The sequence below is a fragment of the Acanthisitta chloris genome, unplaced genomic scaffold (genome assembly GCF_000695815.1).
Source record: "Acanthisitta chloris isolate BGI_N310 unplaced genomic scaffold, ASM69581v1 scaffold709, whole genome shotgun sequence".
Taxonomy (NCBI): domain Eukaryota; kingdom Metazoa; phylum Chordata; class Aves; order Passeriformes; family Acanthisittidae; genus Acanthisitta; species Acanthisitta chloris.
In genome coordinates, this window is record NW_008692851.1 from 13910 (window position 1) to 28895 (window position 14986).

The following is a 14986-nucleotide window of genomic DNA, read 5'->3' on the forward strand; positions in this document are numbered from 1 at the left end:
TTCAGTTTGCTCCCAGGAGAAGCTACTTCATCTGTTTTCTGCATTTGTCCACTGTATCTTGTCTGATAGTCACCTCTGACCAGGGCACAAGGCTGTGATTCTGGATTCCAGCATCAGCAAAGAGGCACTTCTGTAAATGGCCTCTGGATCTGCATAAGTAGTCAAGCTACAAACACTGTTGATCTCCTTGTGGATATTGTCAGCACCTAGGTCAGACTGAGGAAGGGGGACAGGCTTCTCCCACCTGCATTTGAAGCTGTCTTGTTCTTTACCTTCAGCTAATACTTATCTATACTCTCCTTTCTCTTCCCACAGGTAGATGCAGTGCGGGTATATGTGAACAGCAGCTCTGAGAACCTCCGATATCCTGTCCTGTTTGTAGTTCGCCAACAGAAGGGAGTGCTGTCATGGCAGGTCCCACTGATTTTTCGAGGCCTGTAAGTACTGGAGTCTCTTCTTTGTAACATGCTTGTCTACCAGCTGTATTCAGCAGCAGCAGCAGCAGCTTTCTTCAAGTGCTAGATCCTATAACCTGTGTAGATTGCAAGGCTTGGTTATAAAGCATGCTTGCTCGCTGTCAGCTGAACGTAGAAAGAATAGGATTTGCTAGGTAACCTCTTACTTGGCAGCCTGTTATTGTCTCTTACTTACTCAAATATGTACACAGAGTACCAGGAAGCTTGTCTGCTGAGGATCTGCCTGTGTCACTAGTCAGTGCATCTACCACATGTCATTACTGTAATTTCCACAGTTTTTACCTGTCATGTGTGCAGGTAGTTCTTGGGCTCTAGTTTGGAGCAGTGTTTGGACCAACTCTTGAAAGAGCACTCTAACTGCCATGTTACAGTACATTTGGGGAGTAAGGGCTCTCCTCTGTTTCTCACCCCAGGTACACCCAAGTTAAGTCTATTCTGAGGGTAGTTGCTTTGGGGGTGTTTTCTTTGTGAAAGGGATGCTGCTTTGTATCTTCATCAACCTCAGAGCTTTTTGGGCTGCAAATACAGTCACTTTGAAGGCTCCCTATACAGTCACTTTGAAGGCTCCCTAGACCATCTGAGATGTGAAGCTTTATCCTGTGACTGAATCCTGGTGCTGGGCAGCTGATACCCTGCAGTGTTTTGCCTGATGCAGGGAATGGTTACAGCAGCAGCTGTTCTGGAATGTCATTGCTGCTCTCTTTGCCTCCAGTAAATGTCAGTTTTTAAAGATCTGCAGGTGGCACAGGCAGACTCAAGGGAAGTGAAATGTTGGGGATGGCCAGTCCCTTGTGCAAGACCACAAGAGGCAACAGAGGTGGAGTTTCAGCTCTGAATAAAAGGCTGAATGCTCTTGGCCTTCCAAATTAGAATTTCAGTTAAGCAAGCAGGGGAAAAAATTCTTGATTCTTAGGACTGCTGAACAACTTTTTAACTTCTATGTCGCTCTCTTTCCATCAAACTTTCCCTTCCCTCCTTTCCCTGGCTGTTGTAGCTATCAGAGGACCTACAATTACCAAGAAGTAAGTCGGACCCTCTGTCCCTCTGAGCCAACACCTGAAACAGGACCCTCTGACCAGATTATATTTGTGGACGTCGCTTCCATGGCACCATTTAATATTGCGTATGAGCTGCTACTCACCAGGCTCGAGAACTTCCAACTTGAGTAAGCTGGGATGTGAGAATACAAGTGTAACTTCTTGTTATCTCTTATATAGGAATTTGGCCCATATGCCTACTCTTTCCTCCTTTTACCTTCCCAGGAAAAAAAAAAAGATTATTTTTTTCTTTTGTTTAATTTGAGGGTTCTTTCTCTGTATTCCAGTTCTGAAAGTTTTAAACTTATACATACTGGCATTTGTTTTTTAGGACCAACAAAGCCTTTAACTTCACTGCCAGCCCTTCCCAGCCCCAGGTAAGGAGGAGTCATATGTGGCATTGCTTGTATATCTTACAACATCCAAATGGTTCATGTGATCCTATGTTAGAGACAGTAAAAGCCTTACAAGATTAGGTTGTCTCCCTCTTAGGATGCAGGAAAACTTCCTTTACTGTTGAATTTTCTGTGGTTATAGTAAGAGTGCTTCAACCCCTCTAGGGACACATTTGGGTCCTCTTGCAAAGCAATGAAGTGAACCAAAAACCATGAGCAGAGCAAGTGAATGGTATCTGCACTTCAGGAAATGCCAGAAATGTACAGAAGTCTGGAGGCCATTGGACTGCTTCACTTCATGGGAAGTGAAGTGATGCACTCCAGTGTCTTGTTCCAGCCAGTGCTGGTTCAGTTGCCTGAATAAGACTTGTCAAGAGGAAATAAAATTCACTGAAATTAAATTAATACGTAAATAAAGAATCATAAAATAAAGGTGCAGCAGAACTCCAGACTGCTGTCTCCTTGCTCAGGGCAGCAAGTGAAGTTGTGAGGTGATAAATGAAGTGCCTGATATGTCTGTTACTTCAGAAGGAAGCACATAGGTGCAGCACCTCCAGCTGAACAGCCTTGTTTAGAGCCCTGCAGATACAAATCCTCTCTTGAGTGAAAACGCTGTTGGTAGTAACTATAGTGATACAGGAGCTTGCAGAGTTGGGAAGCTATGTAATTTACCCAGGCTGCCTGGTACTCTGTTGTTGCTCTCATTGTTAGTCACACCACTTAATTTTAGGTTTCCTATTACCAGGCATCCCAGCTAATCTTTTTTGCTGTCAAATGGTTTAAGATGGTTTGCAGATACATGCAGTATTTTATACTACAGAAGCACAGGGAGTGGTGGTGACTCTTTATAAACCCTCATTATTTAGGATTTTGTAATCTGAATGTAGAGCATTCAGGATCTGGCCTGGGATTAATTTTGTGACTCTGGTCTGGTTTTGTCACAATTAATGAGATTGGTGACTTAGTTGTAAACCAGATGTAGGGAGTAGTAGATGAGTGTTTCCTAGTTGGCATAATGCTGGGGCTTTTGTAAATCAAAGTAGTAAGTAGTCTGCAGTGGGGACAAAAGGAAAAAAGACAATTCAAAGTCTAGATGGGTGTTGGAAAAAGACAAACATAGCTAATGAAGAAGTTGTTGTCTGGAACCCAGCTTGTGCCTGAGGGCAGAAGCAGAAATTAGATATGCTTGTATAGGTCAGAAATGTTGTCTGGATGTGTTTATAACACTTGCAGTCTGTGCAGCAGAGAACTGTAGGCCTCAACACCCCTTCTGTTAATTCTGTATTCTGGTGTAAGCATGATTTAAAGAAAATTACAGGAGAGTCCTCATGGGCTTTCCTCAAGAACCCAAAACTTTCCGAGGGTAATGCGCTTGGGAAGCCAGGGAGCTCAGACTGTCTGTGTCCTTGCACTGACAGAGGAGATAAAGTGCTCTGATTAAAAAACCGGCTTGGTGAGTTTTCAGTTTGTAAGGACTTGTGATGGGAGCCAGCGATCCCTCGGCAGTGAAAGGATCCTGCTTGGAGAGAGGTGATGAGAATGAATGCTTTAGTAGGAATGGGAAAACTTGGAAAAAGCTTGGGTGAATTCTTCCTTGTCCCTGCCATTCCAGGGAATGGCATGGGGGAAGGGAAATAGGAAACAGCTGACCCTTGCTCAGCACTAAGGTTTGTGTGACATAAAGGGAGCTTTAAAGTTGGGAAAGGCTTCAAGTTATGATTTTGTAGCAGGAGCTGTAGTAGCTTTCATTGTGGCAGCAGTGGCTGCCTGGTGACCATAAGGAAGGGAGGAAGGTCTGTCGACCAGTCAGTCTCACCTCTGTGCCTGGCAAGATCATGGAACAGTTACTCCTCAAAGAGGTGATTGGTAATAACCAGCATGGCTTTACCAGGGGCAAGTCATGCGTGATGAATTTGGTGGCCTTCTACGATGGGGCCACAGAATTTGTGGATTGGATAGGAGCAACTGATATCACCTACCTTACGGACTTATGCAAAGTGTTTGACACTGTCCCACATGACATCCTTGTCTCTAAATAGGAGAGGAGAGATATGGATTTATTTGATGGGTGGAGCACTCACTGGATAAAGAACTGACTGGATGGTCGCACACAGGGTTGTGGTCAGTGGCTCATTGTCAGGAGAGATATGGATTTATTTGATGGGTGGAGCACTCACTGGATAAAGAACTGACTGGATGGTCGCACACAGGGTTGTGGTCAGTGGCTCATTGTCCACATGGAGGCCAGTGAGGAGTGGTGTCCCTCAGGGGTGGCTGCTGGGGCTGATACTGTTCAACATCTTCGTCGGCGACGTGGACAGTGGAATTGAGTGCACCCTCAGCAAGTTTGCTGACGACACCAAGCTGGGGAAAATAAACATTTTTAATCTCTAATAGGGAATTCATAGTCAGAAGAATATAGTATTCAGTTCAAAATCTTTCTAAATGAGTGAGTCTATGAGTTTGTCTGAGTTTATTCCAAAACTCAGCAAGAATTGAACTCATAACTAATTTTCTTAGTTGTCAACAGTAGCCCCTTCATGCTTATGGAACTTCAGTTATGCAAGATTTATGTCACTATTTTAATAAAACCATAAATAGGCTCCTGCGCATGGGTCAGGGCAATCCAAGGCACAGATACACATTGGGCAGAGAATGGATTGAGAGCAACCTTGAAGAGGATGACTGTGGGATGTTGTTAGATGTGAAACTCAACATGACCCAGCAAGGAGTGCTTACAGCCGAGAAAGCCAGTCAAAATCTAGGCTGCATCAAAAGCAGTGTGGCTAACAGGTCAAAAGAGGTGATTCTCCCCCTCTGCTCTTGTGAGACCCCACCTGGAATACTGCATGCAGTTCTGGTGCCCTCAACACAAGAAGGACATGGAACTGTTGGAGCAAATTCATAGGGGGCCACAAAGTTGATAAGAGGACTGGAGCATCGCCTCTCTGAAGACAGGCTGAGGAAGTTGGGGCTGTTCAGCCTGGAGAAGAGAAGACTGCGTGGAGACCTCATAGCAACTTTTCAGTATCTGAAGGGGAGCTACAGGGACTCTTTATTAGGACCTGCAATGATAGGACAAGGGGTAATGGGTTCAGACTGAAGGAGGAAAGTTTAGGTTAGATATTGGAAAAAAATATTTTCCTGTGAGGGTGGTGAGACAGTGGAACAGGTCGTCCAGGGACGTAGTGGCTGTCCCCAGCCCTGGCAGTGTTCAAGACTAGGCTGAATGAGGCCTTGAGTAACCTGATCTAGTGGGGAGGTGTCTCTGCCCATGGCAGGGGATTGGGACTAGATGATCTGTAAGGTCCATTCCAACCCCTAAAGTTTTGTGATTCTTGATAAGGTGGCTCGTGGCAGTCCTCAGCCTTGCATCCCCTCTGAGGTGAGGTGAGTTGCCCATCAGCCCCTCATGGTAGCTGTGCTGAGCCTGAGCTGGGTCTGGCCTCCAAGTGAGATGATGGGATCCCTTTCGACAAGCCTGCCTGCTGGGAGAGGCACAGAAACCCTACTTCTCCAGCAGCTGACTGGGATAGTACATCATACCTGTTACTGGAAAAATAAGCAGATAATGATACTGTCTGGGACATGTTTTGTGCAAATCTTTGCTGGGACAAAGAGTGTTTCTTGACCCCAGAAACTGTCCTATGGGCCTGCTCAAAGCAGGGAAGCACAAGCCCACCTTGCCCCCAGAGGAAAAATAGGAATATTGGCAAATGTTAGCGTCTCCCAATTTTTTCAGAGCTGAATTATTTTCAGAGCTGAAGTGTGAAGAGGAAATCCCCATTATGATTTGCCTTTAAAACTAAAAAAATCCATACTTCCTACAACTATTATAAAGCATTTATTTATGTAACTCTTGACAGAGTTTCAGTCATTTAACCTAATACTTTTCACAGTGTCATTAAGGAAACCCATTTGAGATAAACTCTATGATATGTTCCGTATATAAAGTATAGCCAGCAGTATGGAAATATCTGGAAATTGTTCATAGCAACATAAAATGGAATAGAGTATAAAACTAAGTCACTTCATCAGGTAGAAAAAAGCTTGAGGGAGCAGAAGCTATACTGTATCTTGCATGTTGAAGATGTTTGTGTCTAATAGCATGCTGTGCAAGGGGAAGACTTGTCTGTATGTATTTAATCTGCTCTTCTGTAGTGTTAGGTCCTGTTGTGCTTTAACCCCAGTCAGCAACCAAACACCACACAGCTGCTCACTTACTCCCCCACCAGTGGGGTTGGAGAGAGAATCAGAAGGGGTAAAACCTAGAAAAGTCATGGGTTGGGTCAGTATAGGGAAAGCAAAAGCCACACACATAAGCAAAGCAAGGAATTAATTCACTGCTTCCCACAGACAGGAGGTGTTCAGCCATCCCATCTCCAGCAGGGCTCCATCATGCATAGCATTTCCTTGGGAAGACAAACACCATTGCTCCAAATGTCCCTACCTTCCTCCTCCTTCCTCCCATATATGATAAGCATGATGTCATATGATATGGAATATCACTTTGGTCAGTTTGGGTCACCTGTCCTGGCTGTGTCTCCTCCCAGGCTCCCATGCACCCCCAACTTCCTGTGTTTAGCACAAGTCTCATCATGCATAGCATTTCCTTGGGAAGACAAACACCATTGCTCCAAATGTCCCTACCTTCCTCCTCCTTCCTCCCATATATGATAAGCATGATGTCATATGATATGGAATATCACTTTGGTCAGTTTGGGTCACCTGTCCTGGCTGTGTCTCCTCCCAGGCTCCCATGCACCCCCAACTTCCTGTGTTTAGCACAAGTCTAAAACACAGCCCTATACTAGCCACTGTGAAAAAAGCTAATTGCACCCCAGCCAAAACCAGCACAGGTCTTGATAACTGAAATCCAAGTTTTTGTGGAAGCCCTCCATGTCCAACTCCAAAGCCCCGCTAGGGCTTCACAGGTAGATTAGGAAGGTGTTGAAGCTACTGTCGGGGGTGATTTCTGGATCATAACTCTCAGTACTCTGCTTTCTCCTCAGTATTTTCTGTACAAATTTCCTCAGGATGTCGATTCAGTCATTATTAATGTGGTGTCTGATGCAGCCTACCCATGCTCAGTTGTCTCCGTCCAGGATATTGTGGTAAGTCTGGGCAGAGACTGGTAAGGAGCTGCTTGCTGGAGCTCTCTGGCTGGCTGTGAGGAGTCTGTGCCTTACAGAGAGAAAAGCCCTAGGAATGGCTTCACCCTGCTGGTGGTGGTGGTGGTGAAGGCCTCTGAAAGAGGAATGAAAATTCTGTGGGAAGAAGGCAAAGACACAGATGCTGAGTTCAAGCAGCTTGTACAGATATTTTTTGTGCAAATAGGTGAACAAGCTGTTCCTTTCCAGCCTGTCTATGGGGCATTTGTTATGTTCCTCTTGTGAGGTTCCCTGCTGCCTTGTGACATGGGTCTGTCTCCCCAGAGTGCTGTTGGATGGGGTGCTGGTAGCTGAGGAAGGGGACAGTGCTGTTCCCTTGACTTTCTTCTGGCTCAAGGGAACTTTTGGTTTTTCAGACATGATGTCTTTCTTCCTTTCCAGTTTGATTTCCAATCTCTGTATTTCATCCCCTTTTCTGGGAGGGTAAGAACAGGTGTTCCCTGCCATGGAGGTTGGCTGTTCAGCTGGGAAATAGCCCCATATTTATCCTCCTTTCCCACCTCCCTGAATGATTCAGGGACCTGCAGTGTGGGAGCAGCAAAATGGTGACAGATGTTTAAGGTGCCTTGGGTGCTGACTCTGAAGTCCTGACAGTTGCCTTTAATGCCAGGGGTGAAGAGAGAAGGGATAACATCAGCTCTTGCCCTGCCCACATCCCGATGTTTGAACGGTAGAAGGGCAGGAGAGGTGACTGTGGCAGGTGATTTTCAACCTGTCAGGTATTAAAGATAGTGGGAAATAGTAAAATCAGGGCAAGCACTTGGCATATAGTACAAACTGTAAGGGGTGTGATGCAACCATGTACAGCTGAGTGTGTGCACTGTCCTGTGGGAATGGCAGAGTGATCCATTTGACTAAATTCTCTTCTGGAATTAAACTGAAACCCTCTTGTGAGAACACCAAGATAGTGAATGCAGGCCACAGCTAGTGTCTTCAGAGCAGCTTGTGAACTTCTGGTTGTGCATTTGAATTGTTTTGTTCCCTTTGGTACCCCAACTGGAGCCTTTTTCTGCTGTTCTGCACTGCATTCTCCATCTGGCTTCCTTTGAAATTGTCTCTGGTGTTGTCCCTGATTTAACCCTTAGTCGTGTCTGTTTTAGTGCCCAGTGTATGACCTGGACCATAATGTGGAGTTCAATGGTGTTTACCAGTCTATGACTAAGCAGGCAGCCATAACAGTGCAGGTGAGATGATGATTTTTGTCCCAGTGGTTTTTGTCTGTTTGGGTTTTCTTCAGTGGCTTTCTCTGTTCATTCTTAGTTTTCTTTTGATGATTCTCTTATGGCTGTGAGCCTTTGCTCTTATTAGATCAGCTGATAAAAGTGGAACAAACAGTGTTACCTGTTACTACAAAACCTTGTTTAGGTTTGCTTAGGTGCATTATAATTTAGGTGCTGAGGCTCTAGATCAGAATGGCTGCAGCCAGGTGTGTTCTGTTTGAGCCTTGGCTCTTCTACCACTGACAGGTAGTAGTAGGGCCTCTATAATAAGCAAAGCTTAGGTAGATCATTTGCAGTAATTAATTAAATTAATTGGATTCATAATCCAAATCCCTGGATTCTGTTGTTTTCCATCCTCCTTTGCAGAGAAAGGACTTCCCAGGGGAGCAGTTCTTTGTTGTATTTGTCATCAAGCCGGAGGATTATGCCTGTGGGGGTTCCATCCCTTCTTCAGTTCATGGTAAGTTGTTCTGGGAGCTGGATTTGGTTGCTGCACCTGGATGATGGAGAAATGGGTGTCCTTTGGGACCTTTCTGTGGGATGACATAGGGTGGTCATATCTGGTGGACAGATATGTCTTACCCAGGTAGCTATGATTTTGCTCCCAATTTCCCCTCTAAAAGAAGAATTGTACCCTTTGGGATATGTCTTTATCTTATCCTAAAGCTGTCAGCAGAGCTGTACTGGCTGGATGTGCTAAGCCCTGCTGAAATACAGCAAGTTGCTGGCGTGGCATCCTCTGCAGAAGTGTTTTACCCGTAGTTCTTTGGCCAGAGGCAAAAATAATGTCCCAGTATCTGTAGTGAGAGAATCTGTCCTTTGGGGACTAAATGAATAGGGGACAAGATGCCCTTTGGGATTCAGGCATCCAGACTTGAGCAATGTGTGGAAGGCTTAACTGGGGATTTCTAGTCTGAAAAAACAGGTTGTGGATAGGGAGGAGGGGGAAACATTTGGAAAAGGCTGTGTATTGACAAGTCTGAGGAAACAAAACCACATCCAGATTATAGTGAAAATCCTGACTCTGGGTTGTGGGGTTTTTTTGTGAGTTCAGAGAACTAAGATCAGAGCCAGAGCTCATTAATATTGGGTTGCTTTTATATTTGCTGTACCCTTTGCATCTCACAGGGAACGTCAACCGTACCTGGAACCTGCAGCGGACAAAGAACCTTCGAGTGACGATTTTGCCCTCTATTAAAAGTCAGTGTTATTGGGCAGAGAAATGCAACTTTTCAGGGGAACTTGGTACTTCTGCATAAAAGGGCATGACTGTGCCAGCAGCCTCTGATGGAATGGTGCAGAAAGCACCCTCAAAGGTGTCAAAACCAACTGCAGCCCTGGCTCCTTCCAGGAGGTGCTGGGTGACACAGGTTGATTTTATGAACACACCAATCAGCACTGGGGGTGAAGAAATGGGGGGACATATTGCAACAGGTTTTGGCAATTCCCTTTGGAGTATGCAGATGTGTTTTGAAAGGCTGTTTGAGGCTGGACATTGTCACCAGGCAGTATTGAGAAGGGCAGGACAAAAGCACTTGCCCTGAGAGGTGTTGTCCCTGCTCTGTGAGCTGACTGATGCCTTCTCTTTCCTCAGAGTCCATTTACGGCCAGGCCATGTTCTTCAGCTTCCTGAGTTTCCTCTCCTTTTACCTGGGCTCAGTGGTTGTTGCTTTTGTGTACTACATTAGGTGAGTCAAGAAGGTCCACAACAGCCTTTCTGTTTCTCAGCATCATCAGGGGTGCTGCATCCTGCAGTACATTTGGGGTGAGTGGAGTGACAAGCATATGAACAGAGCAGCTAAAGATGTCCATGACTACCCAGTGGGCAACTACTGGCCATCAGCCAGAAATGTTTTCTTCCTGTGCTATGTGGATTGTGGGAATGATGAAAACCTAAGGGTCTGCCCTCTAGATCTTGTGGTGCCCCACCCCTGGGTTTCCTTATATGAGGACTCTGGGCAGCAGGTGGGAATTGTGAAGGGACCAGTCTGAGATATGGAATGCCAGAGCATTGAGGAACCAAGGTAATTCTCAGAGTGCTAGAGTGAGTACTGCAATAAGTAACAGTGACCCAAATGGGACCTTGGCATCCCAAGAGCCCTGTTTTCCTTCCTGACCTGCCTCCCCTGCCCCTGGCTTGTGCCTGGGCTTGTGTTGAGAAGAGTATCTGCATCTGAGGTGAATTAGGGCACAGCTACTATGACAGGTTGTTCTAGGGGGGCCCCTTCAACATTCCTTCCTGCCCTGCTCTGGACAAAGGTTGACATGGGAAGAGCTGTATAAAGCTTTCATTAATTAGCAGGCTGGTTTTGTGGGAACAATGCTTGTCAGCCAGCTCCTCGGACCAAATATGGCCAAGAGTTCTCAGCTGCTTCAGAATAGGGAGTGGTAAAAGTTTGGTGCTCTGAAACAAATGAACTTCAAGGTGGGAGCATAGCTTAACTTCAGGACACATCAGTGGAACAGCTCATTGGAACAATTCAATGAAATTACTTAAGTGTGTGCATGTATGTGCTCTTCTTTGGTGTTATTTTGTCTTTGTTGTGGGCATATGTTGTGGGGTTTTTTTACCATCCCCTGCTTGACATCTGCATTGAAGGAGAGGATGTGGGTGGCTTAAGTATTGTGCTGATGTGTGCCTCTTGCTCATGCTGCCCTTTCAGTAGATTCATATGTGCTTGGTCCTCTGAGCAGGGAAGTTGGGTTTGGGGTTTTTGAGTCTCTCCCAACATGCTGAGCAGTGTAGGATGAGCTAGTCATGTAACTGGTTGTCTTGCCTCTGGTGAGTAGTTGAAGGGGTAAAAAAGCCCCTTTAAAGCTTTGAAAGTTGGAGACAGAGAGAGCCAGCAGTCATGGCTGTGCCATGTCTAGTCCAAATATTATTTCTTTTTGTTGTTGTTTGTTTCTTTCTTTTGTGTTTATTTTTTGTTGGGCTTATTTGGGTATTTTAGAGCTTGCACCATATTTACCTGCTGGTGTCCTAGATAAATCCTTCCATGGCTGGCGGGTGATAGGGTTTGTTGGCTGCCTCATGAGTGCTTTCTGTTCCTTTTCAGGGTTCAGAGGAAGGCTTCGGCTGGTAGATTGAGTCCTGAGCATGGTAAGACCTCTTTTTTGTTGTGTGACAGCTTTAAGTGTCAGCACAGGTCCCAGGCTAGGCAAGGGGCAGGCTGTCAGTCAAGTACCTTCTGTTCCTTCGAGCTATCTTTCCTGTACATGTACCACTTAGTTTCTGGTGCTGAGGAAAGATGTTAGAGCTTCCTTCTGCCTCACAAGAGAGGGTGTTTGAAGATGGTTCCCCTGAACCTTGTCCTGACCCCTACCCTGAGGAGCTGGCTTTGAAAAGGGATGGAGGAAGGTCAAGCCTTTCCTAGACCTGGCTATAGACTAATGTTCCTGATGCCAGGTCTGTTGATTTTTACGCAAGGCACTTATGCTTTAAGAGTTCCTCTGCCTGGCTTAAGCATGGGGTCTTTTAATTTTTGAAGTTAATTTAAAATTTAATTTGTTTTTAACTGGGAGTTGCAGACAACCAGGTGAATGAATGACTCATACAGTTAGGTAGTGGTGTTTGTGTTATTTACTTTGGTGTTGGGTTCAGTGTACTTTATGCTGCACCCACATTTTTACGTACTGCAGCTGTCTGTGTTATAAAAACGTAGCTGCATCTAAGAAGCTACCAGTGAAAGATAGAAATTTTCATCACATGGATGGGAGGCACTGGGAGTTTTTGCTTTCTGGTGAAGTATGGGATGCTGACCATTCCATTTTGATTAAATATTTAGTGCCTGCAAAGTAGTTCAAAGCATAGGTGATGAGGCCATTTGTACTTCTCCCCTAGAGAAGGGGCGGACGTTGTTTTGGCAGTATTAAAAGGTTCTTGGTGTGTTTACGTTTTTAATGACCAGCTTTTTCAGTCTCACTGGTCTGCTACATACCATCAGATAAGCATACTAGTATAACTGAGCTGTGCTTAAAGGATCTTCAGTGGAACTTCGCTCTGGCCTGGCATTACTTGGGTTAATATTTCTGCTTAGGTCTTGGTGGCGTTCAGATTCTCAGGAGTGACTTCTTGCTTCTTTAGCCACTGAAATCCATATATGCATCCCTGTATGTGGAATGTGTGTGAAAGGTTTTCTTCACAACATGAACAGGGGACTGTAAAAATGCCTTTAAATATATTCTAATTTTAAATCATTTGGGATGGATCCTGCTGTAAAACAAGAACAGGTTTTAGGGTACTGGAGAAATGGCAGGGCTTGGTTTTTGGGGAGTTTGGGTAAGCTGCAGGGACCTGGTCGAGGCTGTGGAAGAGCTCCAGGGTGGTGACAGGGGATCACTGTTTAGGTCATGGAGGCACAGTCTCAGCTGGGTGAGACCAGAAGTCCCAGGGAGTGCTGTTGGTGCTGCAGCTTGAGGGTTCATGTGCTGAAGGCAGCTTAGAAGCTGCTTACTAAGCTGCCCAGGAGAGAGGTAGAAGTTCCCAAAGAAGCTGCAGGGCACAGATGCTGTATTTAGTATGGACCCAGAGGGCAGAGAACTGGGTTCCTTGGCAGGGTGGACTGCTGAATAGCATCCCTGTGACAGGAAAGAGGAGCACAGTTCCTTCACAGTTTACAGCCCAGAGGTACCTGCTGCTTTTGTGACCTGCCCTCTCCCTTGTACCCCAGGCCACCTTCACGTGCCTAGTACTGCATGTTACAGCCATGTCCTTTCTTCTGTGGAGGAGCCATGTCCTACCCACATGCTGTTTCTTTCTCTATTGTGTTTCTTCAGGGTGTGTGTCTGACTGAGGTTCCCTGTCTTCCAAATCACCTAGAGCATGCTGGATTTCTCTCAATTTTTTTTCTCCTCTTCCCACCCACTGGAATTTTTCTTCCTCCAAAGTACCCCTGGGTCTTGCCTTCATCATCACCCCTCATTCCTTTCCTCTTCCTCATCAAGAAACTGTGAATGGAAGTGCTGAGCAAAATCTGTCTCTGCCCTTTGTCTCTGAATATCCTGCAACTCCATGTGCCCCTTTGCTCCTGTCACCCATTTTATGTCTGGCTTCTGTGGTTCACTTTGTTGGGTTTTTTTAAAATCCTGTGGCACACCTTCCCTTCCACATCATCACTATCTGGTGGAGGCAATCACTGGAGGAACCACGCCTGGTGCAGTACGTGTACTTTGCTGACTCACTTGCACACTGGGAAGTGGGACTGAAATTAATGGGTGAGCTGGATCCAAAGTGACTGTTAAAGACAGGGCAGAGTGCCTTTTCTCCTTGGCTTCCCTGCTTTGTCCAGATTTAAATATTTCCTTAGTTACTTGGGTGAGAAGGTTGAGAGGTCACTTGAGAGAATAAAACCTGGTCTAAAATTAGGAGGGAGCATCCCTGTGAGACAGGGCTGAGAATTGTGCGTGTGCCCTGGTGCCATGAACATAGGTATGTGCTTCTTGCCCTATTCTCAGTTATCTAGTTTTCCAGTGACTTTAAAGCAATAGGAAAAACCCTCAAAAGCAATAGGAAAAGCCCTTCTTGTCACCAGCACAAGATCATGACCACTTTTTGCATAGAGCATTTTTTGCTTCCTCCTTGCTTGGTTAAAACTATATAGCAGCTGTCTTGCCAAAGCGTATGAACTAGTCCAGGGATAAATGGAGGTAGCAATATTCGAAAAGATAAGTTGTACGAGGAGGGAAATGAGATGAATTAGAAATTCAGAAGGCTATTCAGAACATCATCAGACTTGCTCTAAAACTTCCCAAGTCTTGAAGCCCCACAGGGTGCTGGAGTAGGGCTCATGCTGTCAGTCTCATTGGCAGCCTGTGCGAGGAGGCTGAAGGGATTGGGTTTGCTTCACACTGCAAAGCAAAGGTTTCAGTTTTGCACAGTATACTCTAGAGGAAGACTGCCCTCTGTTTGGAGGAATGTTGCTTTTCCTAAGCCCCTGCAGCTCTTCAAGCTGTTTGTATTCACCTCAGAGATATGTTTAGGAGCACTGAGATGAAACTATGTCTTTTGGGTTTGTGTTCACTGCAGGATCTGGAATGATGACTCCTTCACACCCCATCTCAGCCAGCACTCCTGAGGGAAGCAGTTACGGTGCTATTGGTATGATATATTCCAGAACTCGGGGCACGAGGAGGGTTCTGCAGGGAAAGACACTTCTAAGGTGGTTTAAAGCCAAGTCTCCTCCTTACAGCAGTTTTCCCTTCTGTGAACATATTTCCTTGAGAATTGGGGAAGGGGGCTAGGGTGGTGCTGAAACTTTCAGCTCTACTCCAGGAATTAAATCTTCCTGATTTTTTTATTTTTTTTTTTCCCCCCAAGCCTCATGAAAAATAAGGTCTGGGATTCGGTCAGGCATTGAGAAATATCACACGTACACAGTCCAACAACTATTTGGCACACCTACAGATTGGGTGGGGAAGTAATTGAGACCAGCAATGAGGAGAAATACTTGGGAGTGACAGTGGATGAGAAACTCACAATGAGCCAGCAGTGTGTGCTAGCAGCCTAGAAAGCCAATCAAAATCTAGGCTGCATCAAAAGGAGTGTGGCCAGCAGGTTGAAAGAGGTGATCCTCCCCCTCTACTCTGCTCTCGTGAGACCCCACCTGGATACTACGTGCAGTTCTGGTGTCCTCAACATAAGAAGGACATGGATCTGTTGGAGCAAGTCCAGAGGAGGCCATGAAGTTG

The 14986-nt window shown here is 45.6% G+C and overlaps 1 protein-coding gene across 1 annotated transcript in view; it reads left to right on the forward strand.

Annotated features, from left to right (window-relative positions):
• Window positions 1-315: 315 nt before the first annotated feature.
• SIDT1 (SID1 transmembrane family, member 1) overlaps window positions 316-14986 on the forward strand; it is a gene marked incomplete at its 5' end in the record, with an annotated part of 27110 nt that continues 12439 nt past the window's right edge. Inside the window, 10 exons of the mRNA XM_009082802.1 lie at window positions 316-437; window positions 1471-1641; window positions 1845-1890; window positions 6921-7022; window positions 8180-8263; window positions 8666-8759; window positions 9428-9499; window positions 9894-9987; window positions 11356-11399; window positions 14325-14396. Coding sequence (XP_009081050.1) covers window positions 316-437; window positions 1471-1641; window positions 1845-1890; window positions 6921-7022; window positions 8180-8263; window positions 8666-8759; window positions 9428-9499; window positions 9894-9987; window positions 11356-11399; window positions 14325-14396 — 901 coding nt within the window. The remainder of the gene's footprint in view (window positions 438-1470; window positions 1642-1844; window positions 1891-6920; window positions 7023-8179; window positions 8264-8665; window positions 8760-9427; window positions 9500-9893; window positions 9988-11355; window positions 11400-14324; window positions 14397-14986) is intronic.